Source organism: Hirundo rustica, chromosome 3, assembly GCF_015227805.2.
Source record: "Hirundo rustica isolate bHirRus1 chromosome 3, bHirRus1.pri.v3, whole genome shotgun sequence".
Classification (NCBI taxonomy): domain Eukaryota; kingdom Metazoa; phylum Chordata; class Aves; order Passeriformes; family Hirundinidae; genus Hirundo; species Hirundo rustica.
Window position 1 is genome coordinate 17,952,504 of NC_053452.1, and position 23,455 is coordinate 17,975,958.

A 23,455-nucleotide genomic window follows, 5' to 3' on the forward strand; every position below is an offset into this window, starting at 1 on the left:
AAGCTGCTGGCCCTTGCAGCAGAGCTGCCTTACGTGGGAAGGCTCTGCCACCTGCTCAGCTCTGCTCAGGTGTCTGTGGCCAAGCTCCTGACAGCACGTGGGCTGTTCTCCCACAGGGAGCAGGGATAATGCACCTGGAGTCAGATTAAAATGTTAAAATTGCAAAAAAAACCCAGTCAAGAAGGATTGCTGGTAGGCATGTGCCTAGGGGACCATGGGGAGGCTTTTCCTCCTCCCTTGTCTCCATTCCAGAGGTTCGGGTGAGGCTCCTCACCAGACTTCTGCTCCTCTGGAAGGGTCTGGTCGTGAATTCCTTAAGGAGGCCATGCCCTGGCCCCTGCCTCCTCTCCTCAGGGGATGTGGGTGTGGGCTGGTGTCTGCTGGATGCTCTCCATCACCTCGCTGGTGGAAGGAGAACGAGAACCCATTTGGAATCAGGGATGACGGGCTTTCTCCAGGTGACATAAAGAGACTCTGCATTTCATTCCAGCTGTCCAGCAATAGAATATATTTAACTTAAAAAAAAAAATATCCACAGTATCAAAACACCAGAATTCACAATCCAATACTCGGTGATATAAACAGGCATACAAATGGTCCTCTGCAACCCCTCACTTTGGGCTCCAGTACGAAAATGAAAGGTGGGCTCACCAGCAAGGTGCAAACGGCACGGGTGGGCAGGCCCCTGCTCCCTCCTTCTTGGGGTGGAAAATCTGATGTACCCATGCATGGCCAAAACCAAGGAGAACACAGACCTGACCCAGCCATCCCCCTCCCAGCCTCGGGAACACTGCCTGTGTCGGTGTGTGGTGGGTGAAGGAGGGGTGTGGGTCAGGGTGGGATCGCTTGCTGGGTGTTTGGGGGAGCACTGCCATCACCTCCAGGCGCTGCTGGTAGAGGTGAGCCCCTGTTTTGATCCCAAGCCAAAATGTGCCATTCCCTTTCACCTGCCTGTTGAAAGCACTCTTAGAGCTGGAAGATGGACTGAGCTACTCTGGCCCTTGCCATTCTTAGAGCCTGAATGAGGCCTTCACTTCCCACTGCAGCATTCCAGCAGTGGGGACGGGGCATTGTTGCTTCCCTCTGCCCAATGTGTGGGTGCAAGAGAAGCAGGACTTGAATTTTAGCCTGGCTTCGTTATTTACATAGACGACAAGAGGAGGAAGGATGGGTTGTGGGTAGCATGAGCTCTGGTGGGACTCACTGTAATTAACCCTGGTTCAGATGGTGCCACTGTGACCTGGGATTTTGCGCCACGCTGCTCCCACAGGGGGATGGGAATGCCGAGTGCCAGTTTGGGAAATAAATTGCAGCACTGCTTCAAAGTGCATCGTGTGTGTGAGCATGAAGCAAAGTCAGCTGGAAAACACAGGGCTGTGTAGCCACGCTGTGGTTAGCAAGTGTATGGGAGAAGACATTTCTTTTTCCTGGGAGGAATGTCAGATCTAGCCAGGGTCTCCTTGTATCTGGGGTTCAGATGTCAAGGAACTCTTGGTGGTGTCTTGCAGTGGCTGCAGTTTGGGCTGGGTAGCAATAAAATGCCCCGTGGCTGGAGTGTATGCATGTGTGCGAACTGCAGAGTCATCCCAGAATAAGCAGGAGGTAAGGAATAAAACGGCCCTCTGAGGAATACTGGGACTGTGAGCTTCAGCTTCCTGTCCCCAGAGCCCAGCACAACTCTCACAGCAAGGCTTAAGGGGCAATTTCCAGCAGAACTGGAAGGTCTTTAATAAAATGCGTGACAGTCAATGCAGCCGGGGAGGAGCACGCAGCTTTGTGCGTTGGGAAGCACAGGCTGTGGCACAGATGGAGTCACCACTCACACCTAACACTCCTGGCCCCGTGGCTGCGTGTGCCAGAGCTGCTGCCAGCACAAAGCCCCCCTGACCTTCCCAGCTGTGACTGCCACGGCTGAGAGCGATGCCAAGTATGGCCAACCAGGGAAAAGGCTGGGAGGGTGGGGGTCACCCCCCAAAGCACCTTCTCCATGGTGAATACAGATCCGACAACACCAATGGACTTGGGAAAATGGCACAGTGCAGTGGTTGGGCTGACCCAGAATGAAGCCGGTTTTTGACCGGCTGCACGTTTGGATTGGTTCCTACCTGGAATTGCTTTCCAATGAGTGGTAAATCAGTTGTTCAGCCCAGCTGGGTTCAAGTACCAAGAAACTATTTCATTAAAGCCCTTTTTTGGGGGTTGTTTGCTTTGTTTTGGTTTGGGGTTTTTTTTGAGAAACCTGGTTTTCACCACCAGAAAGGGGCAGCAGAAAACTCTGTGTTGCTGGCAGAGCGGGGGGAAGCAGCTGCGTTTATTCTTCGTTACCCACTATCACTCTTTAGCTGCAGAACTGGCATGTCAAACATTACATTTATAAAGCAGGTGGTGGTGCTGGGGTAGCTGGTGCCATGCACTCTGGGCCAGAGGAAGGGCTCGGCGCTGTGCCCCTCTGCCTGTGCTGGAAGAGGCAGGGCTGGTTCGCAGCACAGCTCCCAGGGGAGGGCGGGAGTTATCCAGCCCCGGGAGAGGCGGAGGTGTTGTCCCCTCTGCAACGCTTCGGAAAGAGGTCTGAAAGCGCTGGGTGGTTGATTTTACCCTAAAGAGAAAGAAAGTAATCGTTGGTGGGGGAAAGCTCCAGATTTTCACTCCTACCTGTGTTTTCCCAGCGTGGCTCTTCATGTCAGTGCCCGGACTGCAGGCGCCAGACACGCTCCTTCAGATGCTGCCAGCTGCCCACAGAACTCTGACCTCTTGTGAGAGGAGGAAAACCAAGTCACAGTGGAGGGTATGATACTAACAATGGGATGAGCAGAACTCCCTGGTGACCTCAGCCCTGCTCTGGGCTCAGCCTCCAAGCTTCCCACAGCTCCCCACTACTTTCCAAGGGGGGACTTGAAGCCAAGGTGAGGGGCTCACCATTGCCTGAGAGCAGGCTGCTGCTCACACCTGGGCTGGGGGGAGCCTGGCAGTGCTAGCTTTATTCAGGGCTGTTGGAGAAAGGCGAGGGATTCATCATTGTTATTACTACCACAGGACAGCCTTAGGGAACGTGCAAATTGATGCTTGCTACCTGGCAGCAAGGCCGATCTATAAAGTGGCTCTTGTCCTAAAGCAGAGAGTGGGAAACGCTGCTTCTAATTAAAATCAATTAAGCAAATCACCACAATAGGCAAAAATAAGGCTTTTTGTCCTGAGTGTCATTTGACAGACTCCAGGGCCTCTGAATTGGTGCGTTGAGTGTTTTCTTGTCTTCACCAATTCAGTAAGAAGGTTGAAGATAAGAAAAAAATTTACAGCGCAAGACCTGAAAGTACATTATAAATCCCCCACCTTGTCTGTGCAGTGCTGCACTGCAGTACCAAACTCCTTCATGCAATAAATGCAGACAGCACCCAGACCTAACCAAAGTGATGCTCTCAGAGACCAGCAGCCATCCCAGGGAGGGCAGCATTTCCATTCAATCCTTTCCCAGCCAATCCAATTCTCCCGTCCTCACTAGAGCACAGAGACAGACAGCACCAAATGCAGCCCAAAAGGTCAGCAAAACCCTGGTGATGCTGATGAGGAGTTTATTCTGTCCCTTTTTGTTCCCAGGGGACCTTTTGTGCAGGTGCTGGGTCTCTGGGATGGGGCATCTGCTGCTGATCTGACATCCGATGCCACAGGAGATGCAACTTTTGGCAGTTTAGGCCCGGTGAAAATGTCAGCTTGTTTAATCTCCCTCAGCCTGAGGCTTCTTGTGCTGCCTGTCATCACACATTTAAATCCACCTTCTAAAAGTGAACCCAACTTCACAGGCACCAGAAGGAGTTTTGTTCTTAAGCCACGCTTGCTGCTCCTGTTTCAGAGCTTCTGCATCCAAAGGTTTTGCCTGGTTCCTTTTATCCATGGCCTGTGATCCATGTCTGCAGGGGCTCCTGCATGCCCATCCTGACACCACAGCACAACTAACTTGATGCTTAGGCAGTGTTTGGTGTTTGCACTTGACCCAGCCATTCTCTTTTGGCAAAAGTGAGGGGTAACCATTGCTTTTTGTCATTGCACTCGCTGCAGCTGAGCGGGCAAGTGGTTTGGGTGGCTTTAGGGCAAGTTATAGATCTCAAAAAAAAGAGTTCTCACTGATGACAGCAGCAGGTTGTGAAGGTGTTTTCAAGATGTGCTACAGATTCCTTGTTTGCTACTAGCTTGGATCCTATTTGCTCCTTATTTTCCCAGGTAGGAAATGGAGGAGCAGAGATGGTCTCTCACAGGAAATGCTGAAGCTTATCTCTGTAACACCTGTGCAGCCCAGCAAGCCACAGAGCAGCAGATGCCACAGCACAGGCCACTGCCTGGACCAGTCCCTTTGGTAGAAATGGACAAAGACACTTGAAATTGTTGAATGTTGTGATCAGAAATCCTTTTGGCCATCGCTGTGGCAGTGGTTATCCTGAGGAACTCATCCTCTGGCTTTAATGCAGATCCCAGATGGCTCTTGGGTTTTCCACCACCGACCTGCTTGATAGGTTTTCTCCAGCTGCTGCTGTGCTCCAAGCCTCTCTCTGGCAAAGCAGGGTAACTGTGGCTCCCTGCAGCCTGGCATTTTGGCAGGATAACTGTGCTGCTTTTCCTCTTGAGCACTTCCATCCCTGGGCTAATGAGAAGCACCAAGTGGTACTTGTCTTCCAAGGAAATCTTGGCTCCTCTGCTGCCTGTGTTGTCTGGCCTTTGTCACTCTTAAAACTCATGGGGTTTCATCTCTTTTCCTCTAAAATGACAAATACGAAGTTTTCCTGTCTGCACCGTGTCATGATCTTCACTTTCTGTGCAGTAGCCCAAAAAGTGGAGCTCAGCTTCCCTGTTTGGATACAGGGTAGTGACTAAATACCTTTTTCTGCCTGTCCAGCATGGCAGTATGAGCGACAGTTTAGGGTGTGAGGCAAGAAAAATGCAGCCTGAGTTATTCCTATGCTTCTGCCATGGGTTTGCTTAGGAGACCTGTCATTTTTCCTTACTGTATACAGTGAGCTGTACAAATATACTGCCCTACCTCAAGTCTGACTTGGTAAAATATACAATTAATTGTTTGTGTTACAAATTTGCCTCCTTGATTACATATATATATTTTCCAATTAAGACTGCTGAGGTCAGAGGAAATGATTGAGCCAGCATCTTCACAATGAAAGCCGGTGCTCCCAAGGCTCCTAACCCTGCCCCTTTTCTCCTATTCAGGCAGTCCAAAGCTTTTTGTAGTGCACAGCCACGGAGGGGTGAAGCGAAAACAGTCTGTCATCCCTTCTGATGCCTGCACTGGATAAACAGGCATAGTTTGGAGGGGTCCTGTCCCAGCACAAGTTAGTTGGGGACTGTGGATGCTGCTTTGTCCTTTGCCCTGAAGAAGGACCTCCTGAGCTGGGAGAACAGAGAAGTACTAATGCCTGCTTTCCACAGGCTGTGGGCTCACAGCACAGTGCAGCCACTGGGCAGAGAGGAAACTTTCTGGGAAGAGAGGTGTTGCATTAAATCCAGAGAGTGTCCAGGCATCAGGAGAACAGCAGGGGCTGTGGGGAGGCTAAGCCAGAGGTTTGCAACCAAAACACTGAAGGAGCTTCCTACCCCAGCAGCTCTCTGTGGGATCACCGACAGGTGCCCTGCCCAGCACAGGACTCTCCTCCTCCCTTGGTGGGCAGCTAGGGGCACTTGCTGCTTTTTGACACCCCAGATCTCTTTACAACAGGAGGTATTTTAGCTGACAGGACCTGTTCTGCACGAAAAAAACCTCTGTTAAAAGCAGACCATCATACTGGGAGAGGCTGGACCCTTGTAGGGCAGTGGGGTTTGCTGCCATCCCTTTCTCACCATCTTTGGCAGGAGCAATGGGCTGGGAGGGGGTGTCAGCTCTGCCACGCTTGGGTGGCTCCCATTTTTGGCAGCGGGTTTGTTGAAACTCCTCTGGCTGGAAGGGCCCTCCCTGTGTGTGAGCAGCCTGGCTTTGCCCTCTTTCAGCATCTTTTTGGAGAGGAAAGCATCCAGGTGCTGGCACCAAGCGGAGCTCCTCGCGCCCTGCTGCCATCAGAGGGATCACTCCACCTGTGGCCACTGCAACTCTGCACATCCTGTTCGAGCCATCAAGTCACAGCCCCAGCCCGTGTGGCCACCGGCCTTCCAACCACAGCAGCTCCCAAGCACCTGTCTAGTACCAGGTTGTGATCCTGGAGTTTTGGATACTTACCTGGGGAAGCAGAGCTGGGATGCTGCTTCAGCCGGGAGCACTCGTCGTGCTCTAAGGGGACCAGTTTCCAAAGCATGGAGGCACTGCCAGCAAGTCCCTGTCAGGGGTAGAAAAAATCTTGTTCTTTGGCTCCCCCAGTATTGTTTTACACGAGAGGCTTTTGGCAGCACGAGGCTGTACTTGCTGCCCTAGAGGCGAGATGCTGCAGGACACCAGTCCTGTGCTAGGAAAATGTCCCCTGGGCTGGTGGGAGCTCTGGTCTTTGCACGGTGGCAGCAGATGGAAGCAGGCGGTGGCCCCGGTCACTTCGGCAGTACAATACGATTTACAGCAAGCACGCTTCTCAAGACATCTGTGGGGACAGAGCTTCTGTGAAAATCATACATACACAGGCAGCAGAGGGGGCTGGGTTGGACCCTCCACTACCGCAAAGCAGTCACGGATGGAATGTCAGGGCGGGAAAAAAGTACAACTGCCTCGCTTTTACATCCTGTACATACATCTATGAATAGCTCCTTGGCACGTGATGTTCACAGCCAGCGTCCTTCAACAGCAAGCATAAAAAGGAGGCAAAACATCTTCAGCAACCTCCCCCTGGGAGCAGAGGGAAAGCAGCATCTCCCCCTCCCGTGGTTCAGCTGCCTGCCCAGGTGCCACCTTCGCCAAGCGCGTTTCCTTGTCCCGGCACCCTCGTCCTCCTCGTCGGCCACCCACCGCGTGCTGGCCGGGACCAGTCCTAAGCCAAGCCGCGCCTGCCTCATCTCCGCTGCTCGGGGCCATCAGTGCAGGTCCGCGCCGGCTGCTCTGCATCTCCGCTCCGCTGGACGGGCAGGTGAACCGGGCAGGCACAAGGAGACAAAACAAAAGGGAGAAGAAGAGAGACAAAGGGTAATGAAAAGGTCCGTGGCCCACGGCTGCCAAAGGAAATCTCTCGCCGTGATTCTCTGACCATACTTGTCCCAGCCACTACAGCTGCTGTGGGATCCCCTGTTCCTTGTAGCCTGTGAGGAGGGAGGGGAAGGGAACATGATTAGAGTTAATTCCAAATGAGCACCCTCATTTGGTGAGGCTCAAGCAAGCCACCAGCCCGGTTTACCAGGAGTGGCAAAAAGCACGTGGGAAAACAGGGGGGTTTCCACATCCCCGCTCGTGGCCGGGCTGTCCAGGGCAGCCACCCTGCCTGCTTTAGCCAGCAGCTGCCTGGTGCTGCCACCTTCCTGGGCACAGCCATGTGGATGCTGGCAGCCAGCCCTGCTGCTGTGGCACCTGCCTGCCTCCAGCCTGGCACAGGCACCTCTGCTTGAAGAGATTGTAAAGGCACAGCAGGTACCAGTGGCCACCAGTTCCAGCTAAATAACCTAAAGTTTTTATGGAGTGTGTTTTTCTGCAGTGCAGGGGAAATGGACGCCCTTGTATCCTGCTCCAGAGACACGGCTGCTCCCAAGCGCTGCCCTGGTAGGTCGTGCATCCAACACACATCTCTCCTTGGGATCTACTTGTGTTTGAACCTCATCCTCCCAGAGCACTGCCAGCTAGGAGGGGTTGGTTTCCTCTATCCATCTTTTTGTTCCCATGTTGGCTTTTGCTGGTGGCGCTCCCCAGCAGCAACCAATTTGCGCTGCAGTCTGCACAGGTGAACAAACAGCTCTTGGAGAAGGGGTACGCCTTGAATCGCAGGCTGAGGTGTCAAACACGGACCTTGGGATGCCTCAAATGATATTCTCACTGCCTGGTTCTGCACTTGCTTTGCTCCAGCCCAGCAGAATTACAGGGGCTTTTGTTAGGGCACAGCAGCCATCCGGTGGGCCTGGAGGAAATTGATCTTTTCAGGAGCAAAACCAAGGAAACTGCCTGGATCCCTGTTCCTTCACGCCCTTTCCTCTTCCTGTGGCCATGAGGTTTGATGCACTTTCCAAGCAAGACAGCAAAGCCCTTGGGGTCCCCAGTGCGTCCCAGGCACATGGATGCTGCAGGGCCTCAAGCAGCCTGTCCTGCTGCTTGTCACAGCTCCTTGGGGCCCCAGATTATTTACTGCCCTGCACACAGCGGTTGAGGGCAGGCCGCGAATCCCATAGGGGACAGCTTCATCCCCATCACGGGGCTAGGGCAGGGAAGGTGCTCTCTTATTAAGAGCACCTGCAGCTCCTCTGCTAGTACAGGATGATGAGAAAAATACTGGGATTTTTAACGCTTTCCTAAGCAGTTGCAATGACTGCGCCAGAAACTTTCCCCACTTTCCTTTCAAGAGAAGCTGGGCTTGTTATGCTGACTGTATCAATGCGAAAAATCTCCTTATTAAAGAAGCAAACTCTCCTTACTTGCAGGGCCTGCCACAGTGAAGATCTTTTAACTAAGAATTTTTTTTCAATCTGCAGGGGTTTTTTTTTCTTAGCTTAAATAACATAAGTAGCCTGTCATTTTTATATTTTGAATTTCAAATAAGCCTGAAATTTCGTATCTCAGAAGAACACTTAACTTTTCAAACACTTTTCCATTTATGCTTTGTAATATTTCTTTCTAACCCTTATCTTTGACTTTTTTAAGTCCCTCACAAAAGCTGAACACAAAATACCAGCAGGTGCCAGAACCCCTATTTTTAAGGGACTTTTTGCTGAAGTAAGAATCGACTCCAGCAAATGAACTTTGCTGTACTTTGGATAAAACCCACACATTCGCCCAGGTTTGACAGCCTGGACCTCCTGCTGTTAAACAAGCACAAGGGACAGAATAATGACTCTTAACTGAATTTCTGCCCATTGTGTGCAGCTGAACAGAAGGACTCTCATCTCTTTCAAACAGCTTTTTCTAGGGGGCAAAGCGATGATTTCACATGCATTTATGTCTTAAGTGTGAGTCAGCTCTGAAGGCAAGGTGAGCTGGCTGGAAATTTGTAATTTGGGCTTCTCGACGGCGTTGGTTTAATTTGTTTAGGGAGCAGAGTTTAAAAAAACCCAAACAACCAACCCTATGGACCAGAAAGGTGGGGCCTGCCTTAAATCTTTAGCTAAAGTAAGAGTAATTTACTTGTACAGCCATGCCCTTTTACTGCCATATAAGAAAATTGAGATTGAGAAATCCTTTCAGTCTGGCTCTTGGTGTTGAAACTGGCTGGAAGGAAGTTACAGTGGCCAAGCCTGTCTCTTCACATGACCATAAGCCAAAATATGACCTGTCCCATGCTAAACTTGTTTATGGCAATACTTCAGACTTAATTTATCCCATCGTTTATATGTGAAAATAGTTCTTGCATTTCTTGCATAAGAATAGCTGTTCTGCGTGAAGCAGCTTTACGTTAATATGCCTGCAATAAAACTGAGGTGCAATTCTGTAGAACAGACAGCTCTGGGCTCAGGATTAAGTGGGCCTGTGCACAAGTCACCGATTTAACCAAGTTTACTTGAAATTGCACTTCTCCTGTAAACCATTGCATGTAAGATTGATGCAAAAAAAGGCCAGTCTGTGCACAGGCTGTTCTTCTGGGACTGGATTCATGCAGAAGGTGGCTTCAGGATGCTCTCAAAGCTGAAACGGGTTCCTGCTCTGCTCCTTGGGGCATCCCCAGGGACGTTTCAGAGCTGTGTGAAGATTTTCAGCATCCCTGGGGCTGCACAACCACAGGACAGACACAGAGACAGTCGGACACACACACAGCACGTGGCTGGACTTGGGCTGGGAGTGGGCAGCGCCAAAGTGAACTCCAGATGTCCTGCCTCGACCGATGCTCGCTGCTCTCCATGGGAAACTGCCTCGGAGCATGAGGAGGAGGAAGAACAGAAACAAACTTACCTTGTGAGACTTTGATGGTGAACAAAAGGAGGCAAAGGAACATGAAAGAAAGAGAGAGGGAGAAATGTAACTGTAGACGATATATCTGAAACACATGGAGAACCAGAAGAGAATGAGCAAAGTGAGGCTGCAGAGTAAACAGAGAACAGCTGCTCTACCATCAGACATTCACACCGGGCCTAAACACTTCTTAAAATCCTTGTACTTGAAGTGGATCATTTCATCTGGGACTGTTGTTTAAAGATGACGGGGGAAACCTCATCTGCTTTTCCAGCCCCAAGCCTGACTGGCTGGATGGGCTAACACCTCTGAGCAATGCTCCCAGAAACTCTTTCCTCTGCGCCATTGGCATTTCGTGGGTCTGACTGAAGGGGAGCCACTGAAGGAAGGCATCAAACGAGACATCACAGTGTACCAAAGGGCTCATGGCATACCATCCACAGTCCCAGAGCTGGGAAAACTACACCTGAAGAGTTTTTGGCAGCTTCCCTGCTCAGTTTGCTTGTGCCCACAGGTAACTCTCAACCACAGCATGCCTCAGCCTGTCTGGATGCTGCAAACACCGGTACTATTTAACATTCCTACAATGTTTGAAGAACATACCCCTCCTCACTGCATTTGGTAGGAAACTGCTAAAAAAGGATATTAAAAAAGGACATGCTTTCTTCCAGTAAAAGCCCAGTTTGGCTTTTTTTAGATTATTTTAAAAAGTATAATAGGTCTAAGCAGGAAATTTGTCCTTGGAATTTTTTTCATCTCATGGAGGGTTACTGGTTGGTTTGGGCCTCCTGCTCCCCTTTCCTCCCCAGGACAGCTGTGTTACCTGCCCTAGCAGGGGCCCTGCAGAGCAGAGAGGCTCGGTGGTGCTTTCCCGGGGAGCCCGAGCGTACAGCAACTGTACAATCATCTGCTGCTGCTTCTGGCAGGATCTGAACAGAGTAATTAGCAAAGGAGTGACAAGGATGGCATGATAACAGGTGAGTTCTCACTACTGGCTGGCAATCAGCCCCGAGAGTCAGCCGAAGTCTCCATCCAGTGAACCTGAGAGCGATGGTGCAGCCAAGCACATCGTTCATTCAGAGGCCGAAAGCTGAGGGAGGGCTTCCTTCAGAAACCAGGTTTGGCTTCTTGGCTGCATTCAGCAGAGGCAAAACAATGCCTGGACAAACAGCCCCTGGGACCTGTGTCCCCTGTGCCACATCAGGGTGACGTTACTACGTTATTTCTCTGGCTTTTCTGTCCAGAAATGGCACACAACCTTTCATACCTGGCTCTGAGCAGGCAGGGACCTCCTGGAAATGCTGTTCCGCGGTGCTCATTCCGCACAGTGGGGCTAATGCAGGTGCGGGCTGGGGACAAGGTGTGCCTGTAGCTGAGGGAGCTTTGCCTGGAAAGCCTCAGGAGGCTTGTTTCCCAGTTGGCTTTGGCCAGCTAATTAGCTCTGGTTTGCCCCAGCTCCGTGCATGGTCCCCGCAGAGCTGGCGAGGGGCTCGAGGAGAGAACACCGCGGCAGCGCTGCCCAGCCCTTTTCTGGCAGAAGAATTAAGTGCTCCCTTGTAATTCTGCCTCTGCCTTCAGACGGCAGGTACAGCAGAGGACGGTTCCCAAAGTCATATGGCTGCTTAAAGAAGATATCTCTGGTGTCCAATGGGGCCAGCTGGAAGTTTGTTTAAATAAGCAGAGAGAATACCCTGTGCTGTGGTGCTGCCTAAAGTAATTAAGTGTGACAGAAAAACTGCATTCCATTTATCTTCCTTCTGGGATATTATCCTGCTAAAGGGCACCCTAGAGGAGATGAGGGTTGGACAGGACCCCCAGGTCGGTCAGTCTCTTGATGTGTTCCACCTTGTCCCTGAGAAACATGGGTCTACCTACTCTTGGAGACTTCCACAGACAGAGAGAGCAGATTCTGCCATGCCACCTCTGCAGCACTTTGGCCCTACTGGAGGAAAAATGTCTTCTAATTTCCACACAGGTCCTTCCTGGTGTTATCTAAGTCTGTTTTAGGCTGAACTGCTGCCCTCACATTTATTAGCCCACAAAACACCTTCATCACCAACACACCTACTGTCTCATGGCTCTCTGGACTCTCTCCAGGTTTTCCACTTGAAGTACAGCCTCCAAAGTTGTCCACAAGCCTCACCACAGCCTTATGCATGCAGAGAAAGGTGATGGGATCAGCAAAAGCCCTACAAGCTGCGCTCCCACCTGCCTGTGTGCTGTTTGTTCCCTCTGCAGCAATCTTCGCCCTGCGCCGCTTGTGACTCACTGCTGCCGCCACGTCCTTCCCTGAAGAACAAGTTGTTCCCCAGTGTGTATTCATGCAGCCCATCAATCCCTCTGTAGAGTCCTGGGCTCGTCCCTGCTGAGCAGCCCTTACTGTTGCCATCTCTCCTGGCGTGGATCCGGGCACTGCCCTCGCTGTGCCTGCTGTCCTCGCGGCCAGCGCTGGCGTGCGCCTGGGGAGCCTCTTCTCCAGCCCATCCTCGAGCCGCAGGTGAGAACACTGAGCACAGCTGGATTCAGGAGGGATCTTTCAACACAACTCTCTTCATCTCTTCCCAGGTCAGGAGCATCCATTTAGAGGAGAGTTCTCATGAGCGTTTTCATGCAGGCCACGTCCCCCTGGCTCGCTGGTAGGAACGCTGCGTGAGATGGGGTGAGCATTGGAAGGGCAGGAGGGATGGCTGACTGCTGCCAGCTCACACGAAATTAATTCCTCTGCCACCAAAGGGAATCAAGCCAGCCTGACACAGCTCGCTCTGGACAGACCCACGGTGACTTTGTGGGGGAGTTTTTTATTTTCTAAATGCATGCGAGTCACTTACTTGATTACTTCTTCCAGGAACTGAAATATACCTGATTGGCCTCTAATTCTTCTCCTTTTTCTTCTCCTTTTTCCCTCATTAAGGACAGTCCTCAGACCAGACTCCCCCTTTCCATGCCTGGGAAATAGCACTAGAGGACAAAAAGCTGCAAGGAGCCCTCTGCTCAAAAGGCATGTGGATTTGGCACCTGGGGACATGGTTCAGTGGTGGACACGGTGGTGATGGCTTAAGACTTGGACTCAATGATTTTGGAAGTTTTTTCCAACCTCAGTGATTTTATGATTCTGTGGTTCTAACTCCTTCCCACCTCTCTGCCAGCTAACAGAGAGGCAGGCCCAGATCCAGGCAGGGAGATGGTTATCCCTTAGGGAAAGCCTGAGCGGAGTTCCTCACCCTCAGCTGCTTCCCATCCTCCTCCTCACTGCTAGCCCTCACCAGCTTAGACAGGCCCTGCTGTGTCCTGCCTCCAGCCCATCCAAATAGCCTGGCACCTTCACAGGGACACATGGGATCGACCATTTCAAGACAAGGGGACTAGAGGTGGGCAGTACTTTCACCCTTTTTTAACTATTTCCCATCTGCACGCAGATTCAAGTTGCAGTGGTGTACGGTTCCTGTCCAGCACATCCAAAGGCTTGCACGCAAACAAACCCCAGCCAAAGCAGACTGGCAGTGTTCTTACATGAAATGTCTTGTTTATTGCATTTGAAACAAGGTTTCCTTCTTAAGTTAATATTCTTTTTTTTTAAATATGATAACAAGAACCTACCACTTTGGGTCTGATAGGGCTGTTTGATCCAGGTAAGAGCAACCAATTGCTTTGTTCTTTGTTTTGACTAAGTTCTCTTCTCTTTCTCTTATCTTTCTCTTTTTCTCTTCCCTTTCTGTTCTCTCCATCAACCAAGAACTGCTGCATTTAGCCACTACTTTGTCTGCATGGCAAGTAAACTTAAAAGCAGCTACTTAATGAGATGGCAAGAAACTGCCAAGGGCTGCAGCTTGTCAGGTGCTGCTGGTGAAACATAAGACATGTTGACTCCTCTTGCCATTCTCTACTACCACCAGAGGGATGAAATACTGCTGCTGTGCTCGGGGACCTCTTGACCTGAGCATTCCCACCACATGCTGCTCATCCATCCTCTGCCTCTCAAACTGGTGGAATCCAGCCAGACGTGGGAAAGAGTGTTCATGAGAGACTTCCAAGCTGGATGGTTTTCCCCAACAGTGAAACTGGAGAAGACCCTCCCAGTAAGACCCTCCTAAGCACCAACCCCTCTAGCTGGAGAGCAGGGATCTGGAGCAAAGCAAGTCGCAGTTTCAGTGGTTCTTTATCAGGACAGATGCTTTCCTGACTCTCCCCACACCTGCAGAATGGGGTCCTGCCAGACAGCGACCCACACACGGGGGCTGCCCCACAGAAGGACATCAGAAGAGTTTATGGTTATGAACGAGCTCTTGTGGCATTACACACAAATCTGGCGGGTTCTTAAAGACACATCACAAGTGTACACCAGTTCACAGTTTAGCCTCAGAAATACTCTCCTCTGCAGGGACATCTGGAAGGAAACATGGTAGGAGGTTTGCAGGGTAAAGCAAAGAGCAGTACTGCCTTCATCCCGAGGAAAGCTTTTGCTTTGCACATATTCAGGTTTTTAATATCCATTGTTTGTTCTGCATGGGGACTGCCTTAACTGGAGCTGGCTCAGAAATAAGTAGGTGGTTTGGTGAGAGGGCTTAACCCCCGGGTTTGGCAGCTGAAAATGTGCACCTTTTTTTTTTTCCTTTTTTTCTTTTTTTTTTTTTTTCTGTTTCATCCATTTTGTCTTTAGGCAGGTTCCTGGCAACTTCCTGAGATCCTCTCTCCCCCTCTGTTGTGCAGCCACAGCTGTCATCAGCAGAGATGACAAAGTGGAGCCCCTTCAAAGCAAAAAGCAAAAGCTGCTGGTAAGACGGTCTCTGGTAGAAGGGCTTGCTTTGGGAGCTGCCTGTCCTGTCAGCCTGGGAGATCTCAGACCTGTTTGGTTTGAGGGCTTGCCCTTCAGCCTCTGCCAGCCTCTGCAAAAGGAGTGGGGTCTCACAGATGCCACCAGCACCCTGAGCTCTGTGTTGCTTCTGGCTTTGGAGGTGAGATGAGGCCATCACCTCAGTCCTCTGCACCGGGATACAGGAGATGTGACACAACTTTTACACCAGTGCAAGTCTCTACCAGATGGAAGTTACAGAGCCTGTGTTCTGGGTTGGTAATATCTACTAAATGGTGATTTACATTATGCACATTTTAAAAGGATTCTTCTATCCTTAGACTAATGTTTTAGTCAACTCAAAGGGGGCATGGGATGTCGTTTGAGGAGCAGCTAAACACTTCTGGCTCAGCCTAAGAACTTGGTCTGAAACATGGGAAAAAACCTCCAAAACAATGGGTAAATGTTTCCTGGGGCGGAAGGGGAGGGTCCAGGAGAGGCCTCAGAGCATGTCTGGGGACAACTGGCCCTGGGAGCAGGACTGGCCTAGCAGAAAAGTCTCACTAACCAGATTTGCAGCCGGAGTCGCAAGGGAGAAAGGGCATATCTTGTTCAAATGGATGTGGTCAGGGAAGAAAGGGCTCCAGACAGCAGAGTTCACAATGTTCTGCTTTCCTGCACATTTCATTTCATAAAGGCAAGTTCCTGACTCGCTTGGTGGGATGGGAGACTCTCCCAACAATATGCTGCCGCCTCCTAGCAATTTCCCTGCCTACTGTGTTTCTGATGGACTTGCAGAGCCCATCCTGCGGCTCTCCTCCCTCCAGTGGCTTGCAGGGACATTATCTGGGAACATTGCCACGGGGAGGAGAAGTCAGGAGGGTGAGTGCACTGTACTTACTTGCAAGGATGACCATGTCCATGCCCCAGAATATACTCATGATCCAGCCCACCATGACGATGGCCGTCAGGATCTGGATGAGGGCGGCGGCGATGTTCAGCCAGAAGACGCAGCACATGTGCCGGTCGGGGAGGTCGGTGCGGGCCCCGCAGAGCACGGTGAACGCCGACACGAACGTTCCTGGGGACACAGGAGCAGCACAGCACCCAGTGAGGGCCACGGCCTCCCGCCAGATCACCCCCCTTAGACCCGCTCCCCTCGTAGCGCCGCTCTTGCTGCACCTGGAGACCAGGGTGGAAAAGGCACTCCTTGGGTTTTGGCTCCCTCCCCACCCCAACCCAACAGGAACCACTTCTGCACTACGAGGGAGTGCCGTGTATCTGTGGAAATACCTTTGTTCTGCCTGGTGACTCCTTTGGGGAGAAACACTACAGAGCAGCTCTAAAAGGGAAAACCGAACCCAGAGGTAGGGCAGGACTGGCTCTAGAAATCTCTAGTGGTCTGGCAGTCTGCTACTATGCACAAATACCGCTCTAGAAGGAGCAGACACAAAAGAAAAGAGTGGCACCGTGTTTTTGCACAATGCTTTCCTGGTTCAAAAGCTGCTACCTGAGGGCATGTTTTAACCAAGCAGAAGCAGCTAAACTTCTTAAAGTGCTGGAGCCAGGGGACCTGGTGTGGCAGCCCTCGAGACCAACTTACAGATCTTGCAACCACGCTTCAGACTTGCTAAAATGTTTTGGATGAAGGATCTTGATGTATGAAAGTTCAAGCTGGGGGAAAAACCAAAAACCTGCACCTCAGCAGCCTTTCACAAAGATTCTTCCTAAATTTACACTCTTGGACAAGGCAGATCTTTTACTTTTAGCTGGTATGTCGTGCTCATGGCTGGCTGAAACTCACAGCTCAGGGAAGCCTTGTCTGTCCCACAATCCACATGAAGAAATACACACTATTGGTAAGGAGCAGAAGAAGCGGTTCCTGGCTCCTATAAAATAGGAGCTGTTGGTCAGGAGGTTTAGGCACCTTATCAAAGTATGGATTTCAACACCTCTTAGCATTATGAATTGTCTTTGGGTTTTTCTAAAATAAATGCAGCATTGCTAAAGTAAGTACCAAGGTGTAATGTTGATTGTATTGGATAACACAGTTCTTTGAAATGCCTTCTTTCATCAGTATCTTGAATTAAAATGATGGTTTCTACAAAAACTACCTTTTTTCCTCTTAAAGGATGGAAGCCTACAAATGGCCTGTAAGATGTGAATGAATGAGCACACCTTCAGTGCACACGAGTGCCTTGTTGAACTGAGGGGAAGGTGGGAGTCCCTTGGTTTCACTGAAGACAGGGACAAAACACTCAGTTTACACCCTTGCAGTAAATCCTATCAGACCAAGAGTTAAGAACCATCTGGTTAGAAGCAAAATACTGTTTTGTCCTGCACTGCTGGGGTGGTGGAAAAGAGAATCTCTTTCTTTGCCATCTCTTCCTCAGTGGGTCACAAGGATAACAGGCAGTTGACATGCCAAAATGCTGGAGAAGGCTGGCTACAGCCTATTTTTAATCCTGACACCCTCTGCAAGCTTCAGTTCCAGCGTCTTCCGAGCACTCCACCAGCTCCTAAAACCCTGCTCGTCCTCCTGCTGCTGGCTGGATCCAATTTCTCATTCCCACCCCCTCCCTGTGTCACCTGCCAGAGCTGGGCATGGAGCAGGCGTGGAGGGGAGTGAATGAGTGCTGCTGGGGCAGGGGGAAGACAGCTCTAGAGCAGAGCATCACTGGCAGGGACAGGATTCTCTTCTGCATGAGAACCATCCCTGGGCTTCCTCTTCTGGCTTGTTTCATCCCCTTATCCACACACACCCACACCCACACCCACACCCCCCCACCAAAAAAAAAAAAAAAAAAAAAAAAAAAAAAAAAAAAAAAAAAAAAAAAAAAAGTCTGCAGAGAGGAAAGGGAGAGTCATTATAACCCCAAAAGACGTTGTGTAAGTCTCTCCATAGCTGTCTTTTGCTCTGTGGTGTTGTCTTCCACATCTCTTGTGTCCCCCGTGTAGGATTATGTAACATCTCTGCCCTGCATCATTCACCTTTTTTTCCTTTATAGTTTTTTCAAAGCAGAAGGAAGCCTGGAATATTTCCCTCATGCTTCCTGAAAGTGTTGTCTTAAAAATTACACCACAGCACTCTCAAAGATTAAATATGGATTGAGGCAAGATCAGAGACGGGGTGTTTATGTTGTCCCATCAGGATGCAAAATCTTGCCAAATGGAAATGCTTGTCTCTTTTTAAAAGGAAAATCTTCCCCTCTTGCCTTACCTTTAACTCTTCCAAGATGTGTAACAAAGGAAGGTCATAAATGAGCAATAATTCTTAAACTACAGCTTCAAATCCTTCCAGTGAAGCTTTTAAGATATTTACATCATTAGAGCAAGGTGCTGAATTAGTCAATTAACGCCCTAGATACCACAGTGACTAAGCTAAAGTCCAGTCCCATTCAGAAAAGAATAAAGCTAACAAAGCATCTAAGCATCCTCCTCTGGACTGCGAATAGATACAGAAACTGGGATTAAAATCTCATGAACCTTGGCTTCTGATTCCCCTTCAGGCCACTTTCCTACTCACGGGAGCCAATCCATTCTTCCAATGTCAGTGCATTTTCTTTATTACTTATGATTAGCCAGTCTTTGGGAGCTTGCTGGCATTTTTGAATGCGAGGCTTAAGCCATGCCAGCAGCCATAGGATGGAAGCCCTTTTCCTCAACTCCACATATGCTTGAGAACGGGAAGCAGGAGTCTTTAAGAGTCTTAAATGCTTTTGCCAAAGTAGATGTTTTCCCCTTAGGAAGCCATGGTGGTTACACGCTGCCAAATATGGAATTATTTGCATCTGGAAACAGAGAGGTGGAGAGGAGGAGGAGAAGGAAGGCAAGCAAGCTGTATCTGCTGATACCACCTGGCTGTCTCAGAGCTGAGGCACTGAACCGTTTCCCTCCCTGACTGGGCATTCAGGCACTTGAATCCTTACAGCCCGGAAATCCTAAACCTGGAACGCCAGCTGCTGGGGTGATGTTGGCCAAATAAATCAGCAGTCCAAAAAGGTCTCGGGTTGTGAGTGCAGCAGCAAACACAAACCAGTAACTCCACGAGCAGATATACACTGAGCGCCCACGCAGCTATGCCAGTGTAACGAAAGTAAATCATAGTAAGCATTTCTTCTCTCTTTACCAATGGAAAACACCCCAACTGCAATGAAATCTGGGATTATTCTAAAGCATGAATTAATACAGCCTCTCTGGGGACACAGGGTGGTGATGAAGATGTCCTGTTTTAATGAGTCTCTTTGTCCAGCCCCTTGCAGTCACCTGGCTGAACTGTACAGCCCCTGCTGCACCCGAAGCCGGCAAGCACCAGGAGCTGGGCAGAGGGATGGGTGGGAGCTGAGGATTGCTCTTCTGGAGCAGCTGGGAGGCTGTGCGGGGGTGTGACACCAATCCTGCTCTTTGGACTCGTTTCACTTGAGGCAGTGTCAGCCAGCTGGGGCACCCACATGGTACTGGGATAGAAAAAGAGCCCCTGGGAGCATCTGCTTGCTTTGGCTGTCAACACAATTGGGGTATTTTTAGATGACACCAGTAAATACAGAAAGATGCTTGTTTCCAGCAGTTTAATCCACAAAGAGGAGATGTTATCTGCAGAACAACACAATTAAATGAAGGGGCAAAGGAGGGGGTTTTGCCCTTTCTCTCCTCTCTGGTCCATTGTCATACAGGAAGAAGTCCCCTCTCTGGTGTCTGCTGGTACCTTGGCTGCTGCAGCGTTCCCAAGAGCATCACCTGCTGGTTCCTGGCCTCACAGAGTACAGCAAAATAGTATGAGAGGAAGAGTTTAGGTTGTTTTCTTTCTGAGCAAAACCACACACCCTGGAGAGGGCTCCCCTGGTTCCCTACTGTTTGAGTCACTCATCCATGGTGGAAGAAGGCCAAGTTCAAGACCATGGCCTGTCCTGAACAGTCTCCTCTGTTATCTGAGCGCAGAAGGGAATGTGTTATGGAATACCTTAAGCTGTAGGAGGGAAGTTTTTCCTCTCCTGTTTCTGCAAGAAAGCCTATCCTGGGCACTCCTGAAAGAGCTTTAGTCAGACACGGAGCTTGGCACATTTCATGTGGAGGAGCAGCTGTGATGGCCCTTCCCAGGAACATCAGGAGTGGGAGCCTGGCTGGAGCCGGAGGGAGACGGGACCCTGATGACCGCAGTGTAAGGGCCGGTAACTTGAGCATGCAGACAGCTTAGTGGGCTTCCCACTGACTGCCAGGTATCCAAGACTTCCCAGAAGAAAGCATCTCTGCTGCAAGGAAATCACATCTGATGAGCTGGTACAGGTGGAGGAAGAGCAGAAACCCAAATTACTGCAATCAGGGGCCGCATGTGGAGATGATGATGATCCCTACCCTACAAAAACCTGGGAGCCAGGGAGGGGGTGGGGAGTATTTCTTCCTCTCCCTTGAAAGCCTGGAGATCATTTAAGACATTCCCCTGTAGTGCTGGGTGTAAATAAGGCAATATTATGGTGCCTCCTTTTCTGCTCCCAGAGAGAAAAAACAGGACCACGTCACGACTCAGGAGTTGGAGCAAGGCTGCAGGAAGCACACAGCTGGAGGCAAGTACAGGCAAAGATGGGAGCAAAATCAGAGGTGTCTGTGGGAGCAGGGCTGCAGGATCATCATGGGGAGATGTAATCAACAAGTGTGTGTTTTGTGGGGATGAGCTGTACCCGTGTATTGTGTCAGGGGAGCGTTCTGTGTGGGGACACGTCTGGTGCGTGTCTTTGAATTTTCTTAAGTAAAATGATTATTAGCTGTCATTAAACAGTGCTGGCAGGTATGTGAGGCAGATGTTGTGGATGTGCTGAAAATTCATGAGATGCGCTGGGTCTTGCTGGTGTGAGTCAGAAAAAGCTGTGCAAGCACAGTTATAAGGATTGCACTCCTTGCCTTGGTGTAACAGTGAATGTGGTATCTCTTGGTCAAGACATCCTTGCCTCCCCAGTGTCATGAGCTGGTTTCCATACTCCAGTCAGAGCTGTAAGGAGTTGTTCCAGGCTTGGAGGCCTCTCATCCCTGCCATTAATCCAGTGCCAGCTGTAGCCCTCTGGGTTGTGATGCTTAAGGAAGGGGTAAGGCACTATCTGCTGGTGCTCAGCACCATTCCCCCCTCAGCTTAGGGGGGTAGAGCTGGGCCGTGGAAAGGTTATCATTAACAAGGTGGTAAAATGGAGTTGCAAAATATTAATGCCCAGGATGATGATCTGCTGACATTTCTTAAAGCAGACAATTTTTTGTGTAGTTGCTTGAGGAAACAAATGCAAAGTAAAACTCCCTGGAAGCATTCTGGCCAGTGTGAATCCTGACCAGTGTCCCCAGTCTCCACCTGGCTGGAGCTCACGGGTTTGGGCTGCTTAAGAGAGAACCTGCCAGTGCAGGTGTGTCACCTAAGCCCCCTGAGATAAGAGTGCTTTCTCTCCAAGCTTATTGCAGCTCTCTGAACACAAAAGGCTGGTTCAGGAAAACATTTGAGGTGCCTCTGTGGTTGTTGCAGCTTGTGAGTTCAGGGCTCTTGTTGGTGTCTCCACTATTCCTCTTTGTTCCATGGCTCCCTCAGAGAGCTGTGATTGCAGGCAGGGGGCAATCAGCAAACCTCTTTGGCTGGCAGCAAGAGTAGAGGTGTGGAGGCTGCAGGGTGTCCCCTTGAGGGAACTGACCTTCACTGAGTCCCTGGCTCTGTGGCCAGCTGTGCTTCTCTGCCAGGGGGCAAATTCCTGCCTGGTTTCCTCGGGGGCACTCCAGGCAAGCAGTGGAAGATACCAAGCCACTTGGCAGTCACAGAAATAGATGGAAATCAGTCCCCAGTGTTCCAGCTGCACTGCTGGAGCACAGCATCCAGCTGGCCAGTCTGTGGTCTTCTCCCACTGAGCAGATTGGGAGCTCTGAGGGATTCGTGGTGCTGGGCCAGAGCTGTGTGCAGGCTGCCACTGGCACTGCAATTCCTCACTGCTTGGTTGTTGGCTGCTGGACTTTTCTCTTGCCGTGGTTGGACTTGGTGACCTTAGGGGTCTTTTCCAACCTTAACAATTCTGTGATACTATGAAATATGAAGAACATAGAGGTGGCAAGACTGCAACACAGCGCTGCAGCACCAGCAAGGCTCAGGTGTTCCCCACATGCAACCTGTCAGGGGCATCCCCTGCATTCTTCCACTTGTAGCTCACGACAGCCATGGAAGTAAGTCAGGACTGAGTCCTGATCACCTGGTTTTGGGGTTTTTTTAATACAAATAAGCATGTTTTAGACTAACACCTTAAAAGCTCAGGTTTTAGGATAAAGCTTAATTAAACAGCCATGGGCAAGCTTTTTTCCCCTTTCCAGTATCCATGCAGACTGAAGTCTGCCCCTGCAAACAGAGCACAAGGGGGCTAGAGCAGATAGCTGGTTTTAGCCATTTGAGGGGTAAGAAGAGCAGGAGCAGTGGACAGCTTAGGAAACAGGAGGCTCACTCGGTCCCTCTCAGAATCAACAACCTGAATCCCACAGGTCCAGATGCGCAGGAGGGAACACCGACGACACCTTGGTGCCAAAGCCATCGCCTGCAAACAGCAGGTCCTGTGGACAGCTGTGTGGGCAGGAACAGCAGGAGCCGAAGGGTAGGAGAGGGAGAGGAGAAAGGGAAGGAGGAGAGAGTGGAGGCAGCAAACGTGACAGAACCTAGATGTTGCCATGGAGAGTAGCTCATGAATTTTTCTTCCGCGGCCTGCTGTTAAAAATGTTTTGTTTAGCTTCTGCCAGCACGTTGTTTTTATTTTCCCCTTCCACACCCGAAGGACATCCAGAGGGAATTCTGGCTCCGTCCATTCCCTTTGGCCTCGCCGTGGACAAAAATATACAGTCACTTGACAAGGGAGAGCAGGCACCTGCAGTCCAGCAGGGTTTGTTCCAACTCCCGAGCCTGCAGAAGGCAGGCTGTGCATGGGATTAGCTCTCCGGTTTCCCTACACACGTGGAAAACGACCAGCACGTCCCAAAGCACTCCGTGCCCATGGCTGAGCCCAACTATCCCAGCCCCTGGCTGTAGCTCCAGCACCGAGCTCTGCATCTCTTTGTTCTGAGGGGGTTTGCATGATGCGGTCAGAACGCGCTCCACGGGCTTTGTGTAGCTTCTACAGAAGACAGCCCACGTACAAGTAAGACAGCAGTGCCTTTGCATCAAAAATGAGATTTTTCTCGTATTTAATGCTCTGGAAAAAGTTAACTCTTCTAAAAAACGCGGAGTTTTTTTAACAAAAACTTCAAGACTTGACTGCTACAAACTTTCACAGACTTCCAAGGCTAAAAATACACAGCAAAATCTTAAATTACGTGGAGGGGGGGCTGCATGGAGGTGAAGTGACTTACTGAAGCTTTAGTTATACACAGACGCATCAAAATTATTTTTATTCTGCAGCACTGCAATGTTTTGAACACTTAAAAGCAGCCACCCATAAATAGTGAGATTGAAGTACAGCTTGTTCCACTGCCAGACATTCCACAATCCTTGGGTGAAGTTTTCCAGTCCAGCCCTGTGGTTTAATTCTGTTGACTTGATGCATAAAATTAAGGCTGTGCTTGAAGTACTTGAGACTGGAGAATTTCTGCTGAACAGCAAGGGCCCACTGCACAATCCACGGTGGTGGAGCAGACCTCGGAATTCTGCCAGGACTCGCTGAATTATCTTT

At 50.2% G+C, this 23,455-nt stretch overlaps 1 protein-coding gene across 3 annotated transcripts in view; it reads right to left on the minus strand.

Annotated features, from left to right (window-relative positions):
• Positions 1-484: 484 nt before the first annotated feature.
• STUM (stum, mechanosensory transduction mediator homolog) overlaps positions 485-23,455 on the minus strand; it is a 46,539-nt gene continuing 23,568 nt past the window's right edge. Inside the window, exons 2-5 of one of the 3 annotated variants that reach the window (XM_058419750.1) lie at positions 15,688-15,867; positions 6,712-7,031; positions 6,212-6,563; positions 485-2,596 (exon numbers count right to left, since the gene is read on the minus strand). In XM_058419750.1, coding sequence (XP_058275733.1) covers positions 6,991-7,031; positions 15,688-15,867 — 221 coding nt within the window. In that variant the 3' untranslated portion in view covers positions 485-2,596; positions 6,212-6,563; positions 6,712-6,990. Of the gene's footprint in view, positions 2,597-6,211; positions 7,213-15,687; positions 15,868-23,455 lie in introns of all 3 variants that reach the window. The other 2 variants (XM_040058473.2, XM_040058474.2) reach the window with 2 other exon arrangements.